The sequence below is a fragment of the Peromyscus californicus genome, unplaced genomic scaffold, assembly GCF_007827085.1.
Source record: "Peromyscus californicus insignis strain IS unplaced genomic scaffold, ASM782708v3 Scaffold_2__1_contigs__length_46816999, whole genome shotgun sequence".
NCBI lineage: Eukaryota > Metazoa > Chordata > Mammalia > Rodentia > Cricetidae > Peromyscus > Peromyscus californicus.
Window position 1 is genome coordinate 2,943,191 of NW_026294540.1, and position 19,641 is coordinate 2,962,831.

A 19,641-nucleotide genomic window follows, 5' to 3' on the forward strand; every position below is an offset into this window, starting at 1 on the left:
CCTCACCTGGTCAGAGTCTCCACTCTGGCCCCCATGGCCTGGGTCCTGCGGGCCCGTCTCCTCCTCCACAGGCTTCTGCATAGAAGGCTTTTCCACTCGGATCTTGGGGGCAGACGCTACATGACCTTCTGCCTGAGGCTCCACAATGTCCACATCTTCCTCTGCACGCGCACAGGGCTCCTCGGCTCCCCGCACCCTGCTTTCTGGCTGGTCCTCCTTCCTTGCAGCGCCTGCCAATGTCCCTTCCGTAGCTGGGGCCTCGCGGCTTTCCTCAGGACTCTGAGTCGCAGCTGCCACCCCGGGCTGCTCCCGGTGTTCCTCTGGTGTCACCGGCTTCTTCTGGGGTTTCCCTGCCTCTTCCTTCCTTCCTGGAGCCTCCCGCTGCTGCCCCCTGGGCTCTGCTGTGCCTTGGAGGTCACCCATCTTCTCGTCCCTACGTCGAGGTTCACGCTCTCTGTTCTTACTCTGAGGACTGCCCCACTTGCTCCTTGGGCCCAGGGGACCTCCCCACTTCCTCGTGGGGACTGGGGGCTCCATGGGTCTCACTTCAGTGCCTGCATCCTTGGGTCCACCCCCCTTTTCCATCTTCTTTGGAGCACCCCCTCCTTCTTTCTCTGCTGTCCCCTCTTGCCCCTTGTTTCCTGCCCCCTGGGCTGGGGACCCGGTCCCCTGCCCCTCCGTGCTCTGGGACTCACATTCTTTTTGCCCTTTGGTCTGGGGGTCCCGGCTCCCCTTTCCCTCTGTGCCCTGACACTTCCCACCTTTCGTGCCCTGGCCTGTGTCTCCGTCACCCCTAGTCCTGGTCTTCTCTGGTATGGGTGCCCGGGGGCCACAGGGAGTCCCCGTGGTTGTCTCCTTCTTTGTCCCTCCAGGGTCTGTGTCTGGAGCTGGGGTCTTGTCCGAGGGGGTGTCACGAGGTTGAGTCTTCTGCTCTGGCTTGGCCAACTCCGGATCTAGCTTGGCCACCATCAGCAGCACATCACCCCTCCTCACGCCCCTCTTGAAGGGCAGTGTCCTTTTGGCTGGTGCTCCCGCGGGACCCGACTCCTGCGGCCGCTCCCCAGTAGTGCTGGTCACGGACGCGGACGCGGCGGCGTTCTTGTCTTCAGCCCCTGGGGGCTCCCTGCCTGGAATGTCCGCACTCTTCGTGGTGGCTGATGGGCTGTCCTGGGAAGTCTGCCGGCTTCCAGGCTTGGGGACTGGGTTGGTCTTGTTGGCTTGGTTAGTGGGAACTTCTGGGGTCTAGGAAAAGAGACCACGACATATACGTAGGATGACCCCACAGAGGCCATTCATTCCCAGGTTCACCCACCCAAAGATGCCCAAACCCTTCTGACAAGGCAGAATCTGTGCTTGGCAGTGAACTTCAGCCTAGACAGAGGCTGAGGACCAACAGAATCAGGGGAAGGAAGGTGGGCTCGGGAATCCAACAGAACAAGTTCAACTCCACCTCTGCCTCTCTCCACTGTGTGTCGTCAGGTAAGTTCCCTCCCCTCTCTGAGCCAATTTCTTATCAATAACGTGGGGATCATAAAGACCTGCCTTGCAGGGTGGGTGTTAGGACTGGTGGTGGCCCAGCACACAGTCAGTCCTCGGGAGCTGTTGGGGATGTAGCAGTTGTTATTTCTATATCAAGCCTCCTGATGAGACCATCGGTAGGGGACATGTTCTCATCATGGCCCTGATGTTGGGCAGCTGTGGCCCATTTTCTATCTTCTATGAACTTTGGTCCCCCCCCCCCCCCGCAAGCATGCTGTTTAGATGGTTGCAGGGTGACCCTGGAAAGGCCTTCTGGAATCTCAGAGCGGGAAACAGGAGGCAGCGCCCACTCCAGCCATCCTGGGTTCTCACACCCGCTGTCCACTCCATCCAACCTCCCACCCATCAGCTAATTGTCATTTTACAACCGATCAGGACATTGAGGGCCACCCCAAGTCTTCAGGAAGTTCACCAACACGCTCTCAGTGAGGTTCCTCCAATCTTCTTCAGGGTCCGTTTGTCTCCACTCACCCGACATTCTGGCCACACTGATACCTTCTGGTCCCTGGCCCGCCCACCCCTTCCCTGCACCCTCAGGCTTGCTCATGCTGATCCTGATGCCCAGCAGGCATGCCCTTTCTCCTCCCTCCCTGTCTGTTCTGTTTCCTGTACCTCACCCGCATGACCTGTTCCCCCCTACCACCCCCACCCCACCCCAAACCCCCGGGGAGCTCCAGAGATGGGGCTTTGCCTGGCCTGGCTCTACCTCTTGTGACCTTGGGGAAAGGGTCTTGCCCTCTCTGGGCCTCGGTCTCCACCTCTGATAAATGGGTATCACTCCCATCCCCACTAGCGCACTGAGTTTTAAACAGGGCCATGAGCACAAAGCGAGCCTTGTTTGGTGATAGACAGCAACATTCTTCATGACCACTTCCCTATCCACCGGGTGTGCCGTGGCCTCTGTGTATGCTTTAAGTCAGGCAGGGGCAGGCACAGAGCCCAGCTATCCTGTCATCCTCTTCCATGAGACCAACCACTGTCCCCACAGCTGCTGTTAGGTGGTCGTGAGTAGCTTGCAGACACAGAGAAACCTCTGTCATTAGACAGGTGTAAGCACATGTAGCATAGATGAACTGAGGAGGCGCCCAGGATGGCTCTCTGGACTCAGGCCTGGTTTTGTAATCCCTGATCCTCCCAGCCCAATCCCGCCATCACTCTGTTCGCCTCAAGAGGGCACTCTAGAGGCGCCAGGATCGGGTGCCCTGTCAGCCTAACACAGGGGTACTCCCAGGGGGCACTGTACTCCAAGCCTGCCTCCCGGTGTGGTGTCCAACCTTGGGATCCTGTCCAGGCTTTGGGGGTCCCTGGATATGGACAGTGGGGAGGTGACACTGGTCCCTTCCACGGGCTGGTTTTGGCTGACGATGCCCATTGGTACCGTTCAGAACAACGAAAGTTCTGTGGTGCACACGCCGCCAATCAGAAGGAAGAGCATATGGAGGCAGCGCCCAGGCTCGCCAACCTGGCTGGGATTAACCCTTTACTTATTGGGTGATGGATGTTCCAAGAGACTTGGGAGGGGCTGAGAGACCTGAGGCCAGAGGTCACTAGTGCGTGGGACCGCCGGCACCTGTGCCTGACCCAGGAGGGTGCTGATGCTTCGGCCTCAGGCTATCCCAATAAGTGCTAGGCCTGCATCTTGTCTGCTTTAAAGAATCAACTGAGCCAGGCTCCACGGCCAGGCCTAGAACCATGTCTACTCAGGAGGCTGATATGGGAGAAGTTCCAGGCCTGCCTGGGACAAGGAGCAAGTTCAAGGCCCGAGAGCTACTCGGGGTACAGAGCTGAGTGAGAGGCGGTGGCTGCTGTCAGGGGACTCCCAATAAAACGTGGGCTCGAACGAGTGCCGTGTGGTTTCAAGGAAAGGGAGCGTGGGTGATTCAGGGCGAGTACAGCAATGTGAGCGCCTCCAGGGGTGGGCAATTGGAGATGGGTTTCTCAGCTTACAGAGGAGCCCATTTGTTGGGGGAAAACAGTGGGACAGCAGGACCGAAGATGGAATGACTGACTCGGGACAGGAGGGAGGGAACCCAGTGCCGCCACCCCCCACCCCCACCCCCTCTCCCCCATCCCCCCACCCCCCTGGCACACACACACACACCACCACCTACTTCTCCTTCTGGGGAGGCGAATGTTGCCTCTTTCCTCCGTCTGGCCTCTTTGGACTCCTTCTCTGTCTCTCGAACCAGCTGCTTGATGAAGCCCCCAGGGATGACAGAGAACAGGGGAGGTGGGGAGGACGGAGGGGGGCTCTTGTCCTCTTCTCGAATCTGAGTGTGGGGAGGGCAGAGAGTGAGTCTGCAGGGCCAGGGCCCCCTCCGGACAGTCTGTGATACAGCCTGGGGGTTGCCTAGGGGACAGCACGGGAGGAAAGCGGAAGGGCTCTGAGGGACCCCAGGAGGCTGAGACAGCCTGGGGAGAGAGAATGGATGGGCCCGTGACAGCAGCAGCTACGTGGCCTGGAGAATCTCCTCCTGAGAGGAACTCAAACCTTCAAAGCCACGGGGGTTCCTTCCTGCTCTCAAAGCAGCATTTGGGATGTCAAGAGGGGTGGGTCACACACCAGACTCCTGGGCTCTAGTGCTCCTGGCCCCCCAAAAAAAAAAAATGTTTGAGAGAAAAATAAAAACATCTATACAAAGGGAAGAAAAAGGGTAGGAGAGAAGGGGGTAGGGAGGAGAAGAGAAGGGTGGGAAAGAGAGGAGAAGGGGGCACAGAGACAAAGGAGCCCTCCGGGCAGCCTTTAAAAAGTGTAAATGGGAAGAAATGGATGGCCAGAGTAAGAGCCCTTTTCCAGGTCTCAGCAGAGAAGGTCCACAGAAACCCTCCAGCATTAGGCTGGCAGCCAACAGCCCACCTCTGCTCCCTGTCTCCCCCCACCCACCCCAGTGCCCATCCGGCTGCCATGGCGTGGAGATGGGAGGCTGTGCCACCGTCACCCCAGCCTCCTGCTAAGGAATGAGATGGGGCAAGGCAGGTGCCAGGTGCAGAAGGAGTCACCAGGCCAGGCTGTCACTCTGCCTGAGGTGGGAAGGTGTGATTTGGGCCACCCAGGCCGTGACCCATCTAGCCAGGGTAGAGTCCGGCCCTGTGGACACAGCCCCCCAAACACCACTTTCCCACCTTCTGCTCCCACAGGGCGAGGCGTGATGATATGGCCATGGCGGCAGAGCTGCCTGGACTGCAGGTGACGAGATGAGGTTGTGCTCCTGAGGCTGGCACAGAGTGAAGCTTCACAGGCTCCTGGAGAGCATGGGACGAGTGGACACCGGGCTGACACCCTGACACAGAGAGGGGAGAAGAGAGACTGGTTAGAACCGGCTCGGCTCTGTTCCCGCTACTGCCGGCACCACACGGGGAATGAACAACGTTGTCCCATCCTCTCCTAGGACAGCCATCCATTCCCGTGAGGGTGTGCCCAGCAGTGAGGCCGGACAGGACAGCGTATGAGATTCTCTTCCTCTCGACTCCACATCGTAGCTTCATATGGAGGGAGACACACACATGATCTTGTGTGCGTGTGGCTCCCAAGCATTTGCAGAGACCGTGCCTGCCTAAGCAGCAGGGTGACCGAGTTCCAGAAGAGAACTCAGCTCAGGGTGGTGGAGAGGAGAGGAGTTTCGGCTGTAGGGTGGTGCAAAGGAGCTTTCTGGAAGGCATGGACCATCCCATATCCTGACCCAAGTGAGTTATACATGAACTCCATCTCACAGAACCATTAAGATGGCCATTTGCATCAAAATCCCAGCACAGTTCTTCATAGGCGTTGAAAAAAAGGTCAGTGTTCATAGGGACACACACACACACACACACACACACACACACACACACACACAAAAAAAAAAAAAAAAAAAAAAAAAAAAAAAAAAAAAAAAGGATAGCTAAAACAATCCTAAATAATAAAAGAATTGTGGGGGGCATCACCATCCCCAACCTCAAGTGTTACTACAGAACTATAGTAATGAAAACAGCATGATATTGGCACAAAGCAGACATGCTGGTCTGTGGAATCAAATGGAAGATTCAGACAGAGGTCCACACTCCTATGTATACCTGATTTTTCATAAATAATAAAAAAATACACACTGGGAAAAAAGACAGCATCTTCAGGAAACGCTGGTCAAACTGGATGGCTGCTTATGGAAGATTGCAAATAGATCCATACCTATCACCCTGCACAAAACTCAGCTCCAAATGGCCGAGAACTAAAGAAATGTTCAACATCCTCAGTCATCAAGGAAACGCAAATCAAAACCACTTTGAGATTTCATCTTACACCTGTCAGAATGGCCACGATCAATAAAACAGATGAGCAAATGCTGGTGAGGATGTGGGGGAGGGGCATACTTATTCATTGCTGGTGGGTGTGCAAACTGGTACAGCCACTGTGGAAATCAGTGTGACAGTTCCTCAGGAAGCTGGGAATACATCTACCTCAGAATCTAGCTCTCCCACTCTTGGGCATAACCCAGAGGACTCTACATCGTACTACAGAGACACTTGTTCATCCATGTCCATTGCGGCTCTATTCATAACAGCCAGAAATCGGAAACAGCCCAGATGTCCATCAACTGATGAATGGATAAATGAAAATGTGGTACATTTACACAATGGAATGTTATTCAGCTAACAAGAAAACGAAACTATGAAATTTTCAAGCAAATGAATAGATCTAGAAACAATCATCCTGAGTGAGGTAACACAGATCCGAAAAGACAAACATAGTATGTTTTCTCTCATATGTGGACGCTGGCTTTTAAGCTTTCAATATGCCTGCTATAATAAAAAAAAAAAAAAACCCACAGAGGTTGGATACCTAGTAAGGGTCTAGGGGGAAGAGAGGGTATCCCAAGGAAGGGGAAATAGAACACAGTGTTCTGAAGAGAAAAAGGGGAGTCAAAACAGGGGGATTAAATGGGGAGAGCAGGGTAAAGGAGGGAATATGGGGAGGGGCAACTAACACTAACGGCCTTTTGAAAATCCATATGGGAACCTACTACTGTAAAAACCTCCTAAAATACATATGTAAATGAAAAGAATCTAAATGGAGCCCCAACTATCCACCTTATGCTACCAAGTCAAACCGCCATTGCTAGGAATGGGTTACATCTTGTGGAGCTGTTGGCCAAAGGGGTCCCAGGGACTCCTCCAAACATCCCAGGCTATTGCTGAGACCCTGTTGCTGATGTCAACACTGACGTCCCCAAACACAGAGACATCAAACTGGTGCCTAGCTAGAAGCTTCACTGCTACCGACCAGAGGTCACGGTGCTGGAAGGGACTCTGCACCCTACCGGAGAAGGGTACTCATCAACACAACCCAGCCATAAACCCTGAGACCTCTAGTAGTGGCCTGCCTGTAAGATACACTGGTGTAATAGGGGCGCGAATGTGACCGGAGTCACCAACCACATTTTTGCTGGGTTTCAGGCCCGCTCCACGAAATGGAGCCCGTAGCTGACACTAATAAAGTAGCTGAGAACCTGAGACTAAATGGGCCATGGGCCTGGGGGCGAAACCTTCATTCTGTTACCCTGATAAATGAGCATAACCATGAAATGACTCGCAATGACCTTCTGTCACACCCAGAGCTCGGTTGTCTTGCTCAGCCATCATCAGAGAAGCTTCTTCTTGCGGTAGATGGGCACTAACACAGAGAGACCCACGACTGGACAATGTGCAGAGAGCGAGAGACTTTGGAGAGCTCAGTGCTACGTGGGATGACGTCTCCATCCAACCCCTCGGGGCTCAGGGACCCGTGTGGAAGAGGAAAGGGAAAGATGGCCAGAGCCAGCGGTGATGGATGACACCAATGACATGGAGGAACAGCATCTCCCAGATACAGCAGGACGATGGCACACGAACTCACAGAAACGGTGAAGGCGCAGCGGGGGTCCCCACACTGAGATGGAGAAGAGGACACGGGCTCCCACCCCTAACCAAGAAGCTCTTTGTACTCAACACCCACCGACAAAGGAAGACTCAGTTTTCTCCAATGGAGTCTCTGTGAGCACATCACCCAGTCTCCAGGGCAGGCCCCGTGCCCAGGGATAGTTGGCCAAGACAAAAGGAACTCAGGGCTATTTTTGTTGACTTGCTTCATTTTGCTTTAACTGGTATTTTTTTTTTTTTTTTGTATTATTGGTCTTTTCCTTGTTTGTTTTGATTTGGGGGTTTTGGAGGGGGTTAATTTGTTATTGTTGTTTCTTGTTTGTTTTGTTTTCTTATTTTTGAGAGAGAAAGAGAGGGAAAGAGAACATAAAGGTGGGTGGGATGGGAGGTAGGGAGATCTGGGAGGAGTTTGGGGAGGGGAAATTCGATCAAAATACATGAAAAACTTTTCATTAAAATAAAAGACAAGGCATTTGGCTGTAGGTAAATCAGACCTCAGCTAGGATGGTGGGAATGTACAGACGCTGTGGAGATCAGTGTGCAGGGTCCTCTAAACCCTGAAAATGGGACGGCCACACCAGCCAGCCACGTCTCCTGGAACTGTGTCTGCAGGGCTTACATCAACAGATCAGAGAGGCCCGCGCCTCCAGGTTTACCGCTGCACGGGCCCCAGATGCCCATCAGGGGAGGGACGGGTAAAGAAATGTGGTCCCTATGCACAGGGCCATTTCATGCCGCCGTGCAGAAGGACGGGATTATGTCATTTGCAGGAGAAAGGACACATCTGGAGATCGGCGCGTGGAAGGCTCGGAAAGAGACAGCTCGGATTTGCTCTCATTTCCGGATCCTGTACTTTCTATTGACATGTAAGATCATGCACGTGTATAGGATTTGAAAGTGGAAGGAAGAACGGAGGTGCGTGCTCATGTGTGTGGACATGTATCCTAGAGATTTTTCGTTGTTTCGTCCTTTTTTTTTTCTGTTTCCTTTTTTTTTTTTTAATTTTTCACTTATGCCAGGACTCAATATCTCTTCTTTTCTCAGCTCTGTAAGTTAGGAAAATTTGTTCAGAGTGTTGTGTTTGTACAATAATTTAAAAAGCGAAGAGGACAAATCTCTCTCTCTCTCTCTCTCTCTCTCTCTCTCTCTCTCTCTCTCTCTCACACACACTCTCTCTCTCTCTCTCTCTCTCTCTCTCTCTTCTTGGTTTATGGCTTCCTACAGCCTCATGGGCCTGGAGCTTGGCTCTAAGGACACTGCGCAGGCATCTGCAACCCACAGCCATGGGCACTGCGGAACACTGGGACCCCACTCTCCCCTCACATCTCTTTCTGACTCAGCCCCCAGCGATGTCTGGTGAGGGGTCTGACCTCGTTCTCAGACAGCCTGGCCCCAGACCTTGGCAGCTGCCACACACAGGGCTTGGGTGCAGGGAGCTGGCTGCCCAGCAGTCACCAGGGAGTCTCTGGCTGGGCTCCCAGCTCCCTCCATAGCTGGGCAAGGCAAAAACTCAAGTTTCAAGAAACTAAGAAGGAACATTCAGGCTTGATGAGACCACGTGCCAGAAGGGAGGCTGGGAAATGACCACGTGCAGGTGGCTGGAGCAGCCCGGTCTTTGCCTACGGAAAAAATCTCCACGGTGTGAGCTCAGTGTGCAGCTAGCACGAGGCCACCCCCTTCCCCACACTGGGTCCCTTGGGAGACACTGGAGAGTGTCCTGGTGACTCACAGGCTCTGAACTCAGGAGCTGAGCCCAGGGTATGAATAGGTCTGACGTGACACTGGCTGTCCTGGCCACAGTGCCCTCTCCAACTCTGGCCAGGGCCCTGAGATGAAATCACTCTCCCTCCAGAGGCTCAAGGAACACTGGCTGTGACAGCTCTCCCCCAGGTCTCAGCTGGTGTCCCTGTGCCCAGCCCCCAACCCCACCCGCAGGCTCTGGGCCAGCCTCACTGACTGGGGCCAGGAGTCCATTGTGCTCCAAGGACCCGGCTCGCCTTAATCTACACGGTGTTCCCATGTCACCGTCCCTTCCAGGCCTGACCCACACATGCAGTCAGATGCCAATTTAAGCAGCTCCCGAGATGCTGACTCTGGAATCCTGCGCCCTCTCCAGACTCCTCTGTCGGGGAGGGGCTGGTGAGAGGGGCCCAATCCCCAGATCTGTAAGTGAACTGGAACATTTTCCACGCTCAGGCAGGACCTGAGGGGCCCACCATGGCCCTCTGCGCTTCCCCCACCACCCATGGTGTCCAGTCTCCACAGTGTCGCCACTGAGTTTATCCGCCTCCTAGAATAAATGCCCAAGTCCTCCTGGGGACCAAAGAGTCCCTCCTGACCACCTGCCTAACAGCGCCTCCCCGCAAGGCAGCTAAACTAAGCCCTGGGTGTACCCCTCCAGGCACGGTCTGGTCTCACCTCAGGCCCTTTGCAATGCTGTTCCACCTGCCTCAGACACTGTTCCACCTACACACCTTACACCGTCGTCACTCGCCTGAGATCTCAGCTGAGGGTCACATTCTCAGTGGAGTAACAGGACAGGCTCGCCCCATTCTGCCTCCTTGTGACACGGTTCCTCTCCACGAGTGACGAATGTTTGTTGAATGAATGGGAGAAGGAAGAAGGCGTGGAGAAGGGACAAGGGCTGAGCCCCTGACGGGAGCCCTGGTGTCCCATTCGCAGGGGGACTGCGTGTTATCCCGGCCGCTGCTCACACCCTAGGAGACCCGGGTGTGAGTCCCTCGCGGTAAAGCGGGAGGAGCCACATTTAAAGCTATCTGGTCTGCCACTCAAACCCAGGAGACTCAGGGGCCAGAGCCGTCTCCTCCCACAGTTAAAAGTGACCGCGTGCCTGGCCCTGAGGTCCTCGCCGTGAAGCTGCCCCAACCCTGCTGGATCTGAAACGGGATGACATTAAAATCTGAGCCAGTACCGATGACTGGAGTCGCTCCCCAACAGGGCTGACAGCTGCACAGAGAAGGCGAGGCCCTTGCCTGAGGTCACCCAGCAAAAGTCTGAGGAAAATCCTGCCCCAAGCACGTCCGGCTCTGCCCACTCATGCTGTCCCCTACCACAGTCCACTCCAGTAATGGGAAGGCCAACCCGGGGGTGCCAGATCGAGGCTGAGGTGCCCATGTCTGGAACCCCAAGAAGTTGGCCAAAGTGTGTCTATTGAGGGGGAAGGCTGGGAGTGTCGGGGAGGGGTGCCTGTCAAATGGGACTGGAAGAGCTGGTGTCTGGGGATCAGAGAGGTTGACTATGAGCACATGGTCACACAGCAGGGAACGGGGATGGCCTGGAAACCTGTATCTATGGTCACCGAGCTCATATTCTGAACTCTCTGCCCTTCCTCCTCGTGGGAACAACACAGCTTTGACGACATCACCTTTGAGAGACATTGCATTTAGTTTCCAGTGCCTGGGCCAGGTGTCTTAGGGAGTAACTCCAGCCTGGGATATCACCCACCGCTGGTAAGGGAATAGGGAGCTAGCTCCAGGACCCAGCTAGGCAGTGGAGCGGGTTCTGAACTCAGATGGCTCAATGGTCCCCAGAACTTGGCGGTCCCCCTACCCGTGGCCCACCTCTGCATGGCACATGTCAGCGTCCCCCACAGCTATGCTGGTCCTGCCTCTTACTTGATCCTGAACTCTGGGCCTCCTTCCTCCCGCACGCACGCAGGCAGAGGGTTCACCGTGTGAGCTCTTCTGCAGAACCAAGACCGGGTATCCTGCCACCCCACCCGCTGAGGGTCATACAGAAGCCAGGCACTCAGGAAATCAGGGAGGCTGGGAGAACGGAAGCGCCCCCTTCGGCCCCCATCATGGTCTTTGCATCATGCAATAGCAGCCTCCCTTTTCTCTCCTAACGGGGCTGCGGGCTTGTGTGACTTGGGCCTTTGTGTTCCACCCTGCAAAGGCCCAAGCCAGCTAGAGTCCCCCTGGCCCAGTGGCAGGTGTCAAGGGGCATCTCCCCCTGCCCAGAGAGTGCGGATCCCTGCTGCCCTCCACCAAAGGCTCCTTCCTCAGACCAGTCACTCTCCCTGCTTCTGGATTGCATCCTGGTTCACACTGGATCCAGAAGACACGTGGGTGGTTGCTCTTGTTAGCTCCCCAGTGAAGCACAATCCCTTGAGGGAAGGGCGGGCAGTCTATCTCTGCTATGGGGTCAGGTAGGCAGCTTGGCACATGTCCAAACCCTGCTTTGTGCATACGCAAATGAGTGAGCCTGATTTTAAAGGTTTGGGGGATTTTTTTTTTAGTTTGTTTGTTTTTGTTGATTCTTTTCTGTTTTTGTTTTGTTTTTGTTTTTGAGATGGGGGTCTTACTATGAACCCTGGCTGTCCCGGAACTCGCTCTGTCGACCAGGCTGGCCTCTAGCTCACAGAGATCCACCTGCCTCTGCCTCCCAAGTGGTGGGATCAAAAGTGTGTGCCACTGTGCCCTGCTTAAATGGAGCGTTTTAGACCAGGTAGTGAGTCGGAGGGTCAATAGGGCCTGTGAATGTCATTTTTTGACCTTGTCACGTCAGGATACGGTCACTTCATATCCTGCTCCCATTTTCCTCATACAAACACTCACAATGACCCACCTGCATCTTGCAAAGGCCCAGGCTGTGCAGCAACCCTGCCCTGAGCACAGAGTCCCTGAAAGAGGAGAGCCAGATAGGAAAGGGCTGTGGCTCCAGCGTCCAAGTGGACCACAGGCTTGAGTCTGGGCAAAGACCATGCTGCTCGTGTGCAGGCTCAGCCCCCTGAGCAGCACTTCCCATTTCCCCCATCTCTCCACCCTCCATCTCCCCATCCCTCTGTCCCTTCCATCTCCCCATCCATCTCTCTCTCTCCCCATCCATCCCTCCATCCCTCCATCTCCCCATCCCTCCATCCTTCCATCTCTCTGCCCCTCAGTCCCTTCCCCTTTCTGTTCTCTTCCCTCTGTACCCAGCCCCATGAGGCCCCAGCAAGGAAGGAAGCCCTGCACCCCCAGGGCTTCACTGGTCTTTATGTCCTTCACCCCAGCGCTCATGTCTTAGGGAGGTCCCTTTATTTATTAGTCTTTCCAAAATCCCATTGAATGCACCACTTCCCAGAAAGATTTGACTGTGATAGCCAGGGGCAAATTGGTTCTAATACCCAGACTGGCTCTGAAAAGTGGGAAGTGGCCACTTAGAGTATTACACAGGAAGAACTCTGAGCTGTGCCTGGACTTGGGGGCAAAAGAGACCTCTGGTTGATGATTAATGTCTGCCCTGAACATGGGAGGAGTGGGTGAAGCACCTGTGTCTGTTGGTTAAGTGACCAAAGGAGACAGTTGTAGTTCATTCACTCTGACCTCAGTTGTGGTTCTTTCATGGTTCAGGCTAGCTCACTCTGGCCTTGAGCCAAACCATGATGGAAAGGAATAAAACCCCTCTTTTCATTAGAGGTAGGAAATCCCACAGCCAGGAATTTCACTATACCTACAGTAGTGCATCTTACTTAGAACTGAAAAGAGTACAAGGAATGAGCCGGGTGTGGTGATGCACATCTGGAATCCCAGATGTGGGAAGCTGAGGCAGAAGGATCTGGAGCTCAAGGCTAGCCTGGGCTACATAGTGAGACCCTATTTCATAAAACCCTTAAAAAGCACAGAGAAGGTGAGTGAAGATAGGGGTCGAAGGTTGATGGAGGGATGATAATGCATGCTGTGCTGGGTGATGGAGAGATGATGGCATGCTGTCCTGGGTGATGGAGAGATGATGGCATGCTGTGCTGAGTGGTGATGGAGGGATGATGGCATGCTGTGCTGGGTGATGGAGAGATGATGGCATGTTGTGCTGGGTAATGGAGAGATGATGGCATGCTGTGCTGGGTGATGGAGAGATGATGGCATGCTGTGCTGGGAGATGGAGAGATGATGGCATGTTGTGCTGGGTGATGGAGGGATGATGGCATGCTGTCCTGGGTGATGGAGAGATGATGGCATGCTGTGCTGGGTGATGGAGTGATGATGGCATGTTGTGCTGGGTGATGGAGTGATGATGGCATGTTGGGTTGGGTGATGGAGAGATGATGGCATGCTGTGCTGGGTGATGGAGAGATGATGGCATGCTGTGCTGGGTGGTGATGGAGACATGATGGCATGCTGTGCTGGGTGATGGAGAGATGATGGCATGCTGTGCTGGGTGATGGAGAGATGATGGCATGCTGTGCTGGGTGGTGATGGAGACATGATGGCATGCTGTGCTGGGTGATGGAGAGATGATGGCATGCTGTGCTGGGTGATGGAGGGATGATGGCATGTTGTGCTGGGTGATGGAGGGATGATGGCATGTTGTGCTGGGTGATGGAGGGATGATGGCATGCTGTGCTGAGTGATGGAGGGATGATGACATGCTGTGCTGGGTGGTGTGTATCCAGGAAGAGGAAATCTTGACAGAGAAAAAATGCCTCAATCAAACTGGCCTGTAGGGAAGCCTGTGGGGGCATTTTCTTAACTAATGATTCACAGGGGAGAACCCAGCCCATTGAGGGTGATGCCATTCCTGGGCTGGAGGTCCTGGTCCTATAAAAAGCAGGCTGAGCAAGCCATAGGGAATAAGCCTGTAAGCAGCACCCCTCCATGGCCTCTGCATCAGCTCCTATCTTCAGGTTCCTGCCCTGACTTCCCCCAGTGATGAACTGTTATCCGGAAGTATAAAATGAAATAAACCATTTCATCCCCAAGTTGCATTTGGTTGTGGTGTTTATCACAGTATGAGAATCCTTAAGGCAGATGGTGGGGGGGGGGGTGTGGGCAGAGAAGGAAGGGGGGAAGAGGAGAAGGGAGCGTGGAGAGGAGAAGGGAGGGAGAGAGGAGAAGAGAGGGAGAGAGGAGAAGCTGGGAGGAGACAAAAGCAGCTAAGGCAAGAAGCAGGGGGACACTCGGGAGGCAGAGCCAGGCGGATCGCTGTGAGTTCGAGGCCAGCCTGGGCTACCAAGTGAGTTCCAGGAAGGCGCAAAGCTACACAGAGAAACCCTGTCTCGAAAAACCAAAAAAAAAAAAAAAAAAAAAAAAAAAAAAAAAAAAAAAAAGAAGCAGGGGGAGTGGGGGGGGCCACATGGATGAGGCTGGCAGAGGAAGAGACTGTCATGGAGAAGAGGATCATGGGGATGGGAGGTAACAGGAGGGAGAGTGACAGGAGAGAAATGTCCCAAAGGAGGGAGGCCACATGGGTGAGAATGTCACAGGTGAGGGAGGGCCACAGGAAAAGAATGTCACATAGGGAAGGGAAGGTCATGGAAGAAGGGGTGTCATAAGGAAAGTATCGTGGGGGAGGGAGGGCCATGTGGGAGGGAGGGTCGGGGGGGGAAGGAGGGCCAGGGGGGAGGGAGGGTCGAAAAGGAAAGGCAGCCAGAAGGCCCGACCACAGCACAGAGCTGCCGGCCCCCGGTGCCCGCCTGTCACTGTAACATCTTAGACATCACACCTGGTTTCATCCCTCTTAGCCAGCATCCCTCTTGGTCTCATCCATTGCCTGGGAGCTTACTCTGAAGCAAGAAGCCAGTGTCTTTCTTTGGAAAGAATGCTAAGAGGCCCTCAAGAGTCATGGCCCCTTATCCTGCTCTCGCCTCTATGTTTTGGGAAAGAGCAGAGGTCTGGATGCCCACAGAACCCATGTTCTGGTTTCCCAGGCCTGGGTTCCACATGTATGCTTCTTCTTCATGTGTTACCAAAGCAGCCACACAACGACACCGCCTGCACTGCTCTCTTGAGCAAGCCCCTTCCCCATGTGGTGCGCGCGCGTGCGCGCACACACACACACACACACACACACACACACACACACACACACGCATACACACACGCGCACACACATACACACACATACACACTCACATGCACACGCGCGCGCACACACATATACACGCGCACACACACACGCACACACACATACACGCACACACACATACACACTCACATGCACACAGGCACACACGCGCACACACACATACACACACGCACACACATACACACACGCACATACACACACACACACACACACACACACACACACACACACCAGGTCTTCATCTGACATCTCTCACCACTCTTTAGAAGAAAGTGGCTGTGCCCATGTGAGCATCTCCCTGTACACGAGGTGGGCCAGGGCCAAGGCTGTCCTTCCTTTCCCTGGGGACACTGATATCAACCACCCTGGAAGCCTCAGGCCCCACCTGAACCCATGCTGGGGGCGGGGGATGTAGTTCCACTTCTGTCAGACCCAGGCACTGGCCTCTTGTACTCTGAGTATGTTTGTATCAGCTATGTCTTGTAAATTCTCAGGTGATTAAAAGTCCCAACCACACAGCACGATCAGCGGCTAAGCCAATGGCCCCTCCTCTCCTCTGTCTCCAAATTACACAGTGGGTCACGTGTCCTTAACAGCCGCCATGCCCCTAATGACGTGATGGACCTTGCAGGTGGGCCTGATGCCCTACTAAGAGGCGGCCTACAATGAAGTGTGGCTCTTAGCTAGGCAGCTGCCTGGGCTATGTCTGATTTGAGAGGGTGGTGTGCTGGGATTGACTAGTCATGTCTGCCATGGGTGTAGAAATGGGTCTTAGGCTGTACCAGTGAGTCTCATCAAGTGGTGAGTGTGACCGCCCATGGATATTAGTGATGCCTGGGGACAGCTGTGGATGCCGCACGGGAAGATGGTACTGCGTGAGTCTCTTGGGTCAGAGCCAAAGATGCCACTAGCCACCCTGTAGAATCCAACAGCCAGAGATGGAGTTACCAAGCCCCAAACTCAATGCAGTCCAGACTAGCACCCGACCAGGGCCAGGATAATGGCAAGAACAGAGCATGAGCAGAAAAGGAGGTAGATGTGTCTTTGTTTTGAACAGGAAATAGATGCGACATGGTACAGAAATGAGGAAGTGTGCTGAACACTGATGGCGGAAACAGGGGAGGAAGAGCTGGCCACCCTCTGTGTCTGTGGTGCTGGTTTCTCTCCTCTGCAAAATGGACCGAGTTGCCCTCAACAGACATCCAATTTCAGCAAGATGACCTGGAACGGCCTTTGTCATGTATCCGCCCCAGTGGAGCGTCATGGGATCTGATACCTTACCCTAAGTCATTTCACAGATGTCCACCAGGAAAACACCTAGTCCTGTTTGCCTGTGTGACCTTGGGTTTCCGAAGCCCCGCCTTCCTGAGCTGTGAAATGGGCTCATCCCTCCTGCCAGAGCCGCAGGACTGTCAAGGGCGAGTGAAATGCTTGATCCCGAGGAGCAGCGTCTCAACGCTGTGGCTCTCCCAGCTGCCCTCTCTGAAACCAGAGCCCCAACACCAGCTGGTTCCCAAAGACAGCTGAAAATGAGCTCAGGTTGGTGGGCGAAGAGGAACTCCCAGGACCCTGAGCCCCGACATCCCTACCCCAGCTAAGGGCCAGCTGTGTGGTAAACATGTCCAGTCCTGGCCGATCACCAGGCTCTGGCCTCTGCTGAGAGAGATGCCCACAGACACACAGTTTGTTTGTTTTTTTTAAATCTGAGATTGCATGTTTTCTTTCCAGTCTTGGATGACAATGATGTGGAAGGTTTGGGGGAGGAAACAGTAGATGGGGCTTCTAACAGGGCTGTTGAAATGCCTCCATGAAAGACAGACAGATACAAGCCCAATCCTGTCACCGCAGAGCTGTGTGTCCCTAGGCAAGTGGCCTCTCCTCTCTGTGCCTTAGCATAGAGGGAGTACCGGACAGCACCCCACAGACTCCATTTACCCCAAACGATCCTCTCCAGCTTTCAGATGCCTTGATTGTGCCCAATGCATCTGAGGAATGGGCCACCGACTTAGCACAGACCCTCCGAACATGTCCTCGTCTTCCAAGGACCGTATGTATCAGGAGGGCGGCCCCCTCCCTCCTAGAGGCCTGGTAGAGATGCAGTCTGAGGTCTTGCTTTTAGGTAGAAGCTGTGGGGGAGTCTTTCCAGTGTCTGGATCTCATCTCTAAGTGGCACTGAAGGGGACGCCATTCTACACACAGTCTACCCAGACCTTGGGGACAACCGGAGCCGAATAAAGTGTGGTGTATCTTCCGTACTTATGACAGATGACACTTGTGGTGAGCAGGCCCCCACCACACCACACGTGCACACCACTTGTGCAGCCCACACATACACCCCACACAGGCACACTCCACACATGCACACCACATACATGCACACCCCACACATGCACAGCACACACATGCACAGCACACACACACACACACACACACACACACACACATGCACACACCACACATCAAAGAGAAGGCTATGAAACCGGATCTGGGTGGGCACCAGCCGGAGCTTCAGTCCCTGGCTGATCCCAAAGACTGCTCACAGAGTCTGAGATAAGCCTGGACCATGCATTCCAGGGCCCTTCCCAGGCCACTGTGAGGGAGGCACCAATGTCCAAGGTGGGACAGACCCCGCTGGTATCTAAGTCCTGGAGGAGAGGTCAGGGGGTGGTTGGGGCCTCGGCCCTCAGATGTTTATTAGAAGAAAATCCAAAATCTCCACCGGGAAGGTCATAGCCAAGGTCACAGGTCAGTAGCATAAGGCCCTGTGACTCAAGGTGACCAGGACCATATGCAGGAAGAACGGAATTGTCGCCCAAAGGCCCCTCAACAAGAGGGCCAGCCACCGACTCCTGTCATCCTTCTATGGCTCCCCCCCCCTTTTTCCTTCTTCCTCCTTCCTGCAGCTGCCTCTGCTCTCCCCCCTCCCCTCTTCCTGCCCCTCTTTCCCTCCCCTCCCCCTGCCCCTTTCTTTCTCCCCTCCAGCCTCCTGTTCCCCAGAACATCCCTCTCCTGGTGCTCCACCTGCCACTGTCCACATCGCTGCAGCTCAGACTCAGCTGCAGGAGCAGGTGCCCTGACAGGAACCGTCCACGAGGGTCAAAGAGACAGTCAGCAGCCTGGAGTTCCCAGCCCCGAACGAGGTCGATGCCAGCCTGGCACTGGGACGTCCTGGGGAGGCCGGGACTCTTCCCTGCTGCTCCCCTGAGGTCTGCAGCTTGGAGGCCTCTGAGCTACCGACAGATTGTGGTGAAGTTTCCCTGTCCCCAGGGCCACTGGGGCCTGTGGGTCTCCTCCACAGGAAGTGGATGCCAGTGTGCCACAGCGAACACCTCCTTCAATAATACGGAATACCGAATCCTCCAGCCTTGGGCCACCGGCCCCTCCCCCACCACACACACACAGGCTTCATTTGAAACAAAATCCCACGGAAGCTCAGGCTCATGTTCAGCAGGTCTGAACACCCAGGAGGGGAAAACGGAGGCCTCTGAACAAACAGAAAACCAGCTTAAATCGATGAAACTAAACACATACGGTCACATATGTCCATATACACACATATCACACACACATACATAAACATACATATACATACATACCACACATAAACATACATATACATACACCACATACATATATATATACACAACACATCTATACACATACACACAACATATATACACACATACATAGATACACATGCCACACATAAACAGATACATATATATGTACATAACCCACATACCTACACATATACATATATACCACAAACATACATATATGCACATACATACCACACACACGTACTATATGCACACTCACATAGACATAGCTACAACACATACACATACATATCACACACACACACACACACACACGCACGGTGGATGTTAACTCAGAACTCAACACATTTTTTAAAATGAAGATCTGCGGCGGCGAGCCGTGGTCTGGCGAGAGAGCTCAGCAGGAGATTGCAGCCAAGCCTGGCAGCCCGGAGTTCTACCCCAGGGACCCAGAAGGTAGACAGAGAGAGAGTCTGCTCCCCAAAGTCATTCTCTGACTTCCACACGTGTGCTGTGTGGCATGCCTCCCTCCAGATAAATAAATCAATGTCAAAATACATGTTTTTTAATGCTTGGCAACGCAGACACAAAACTCGGACCCTTAACCGGTGTTCTCACACCACAGAACCCGTTGTTGGAGCAAACACCACAGGCCCGAGAAGCGCTCGCCATCGGGAAGGCCTAAAATAGACCCAGTGTCCCAAGGCCTCACACCCGCCACAGCGTGCCAGCACAGACCCCAGCCCGACCATACCTGATGGCCTTGGGCTTCTGGAACCCACTCCTGTCCACGGAGTCTCCCGAGTGGTCACGCAGGGACCCCAGCGAGCGTGGAGAGCCGGGG

General features: G+C 54.1%; 1 protein-coding gene across 1 annotated transcript in view; it reads right to left on the reverse strand.

Moving 5' to 3' along the window:
• The window catches only part of Myo18b (myosin XVIIIB), a 218,096-nt gene extending 198,455 nt beyond the window's left edge, over positions 1 to 19,641 (reverse strand). Inside the window, exons 1-4 of the mRNA XM_052754991.1 lie at positions 19,552 to 19,641; positions 4,663 to 4,820; positions 3,651 to 3,809; positions 7 to 1,242 (exon numbers count right to left, since the gene is read on the reverse strand). Coding sequence (XP_052610951.1) covers positions 7 to 1,242; positions 3,651 to 3,809; positions 4,663 to 4,701 — 1,434 coding nt within the window. The 5' untranslated portion in view covers positions 4,702 to 4,820; positions 19,552 to 19,641. The remainder of the gene's footprint in view (positions 1 to 6; positions 1,243 to 3,650; positions 3,810 to 4,662; positions 4,821 to 19,551) is intronic.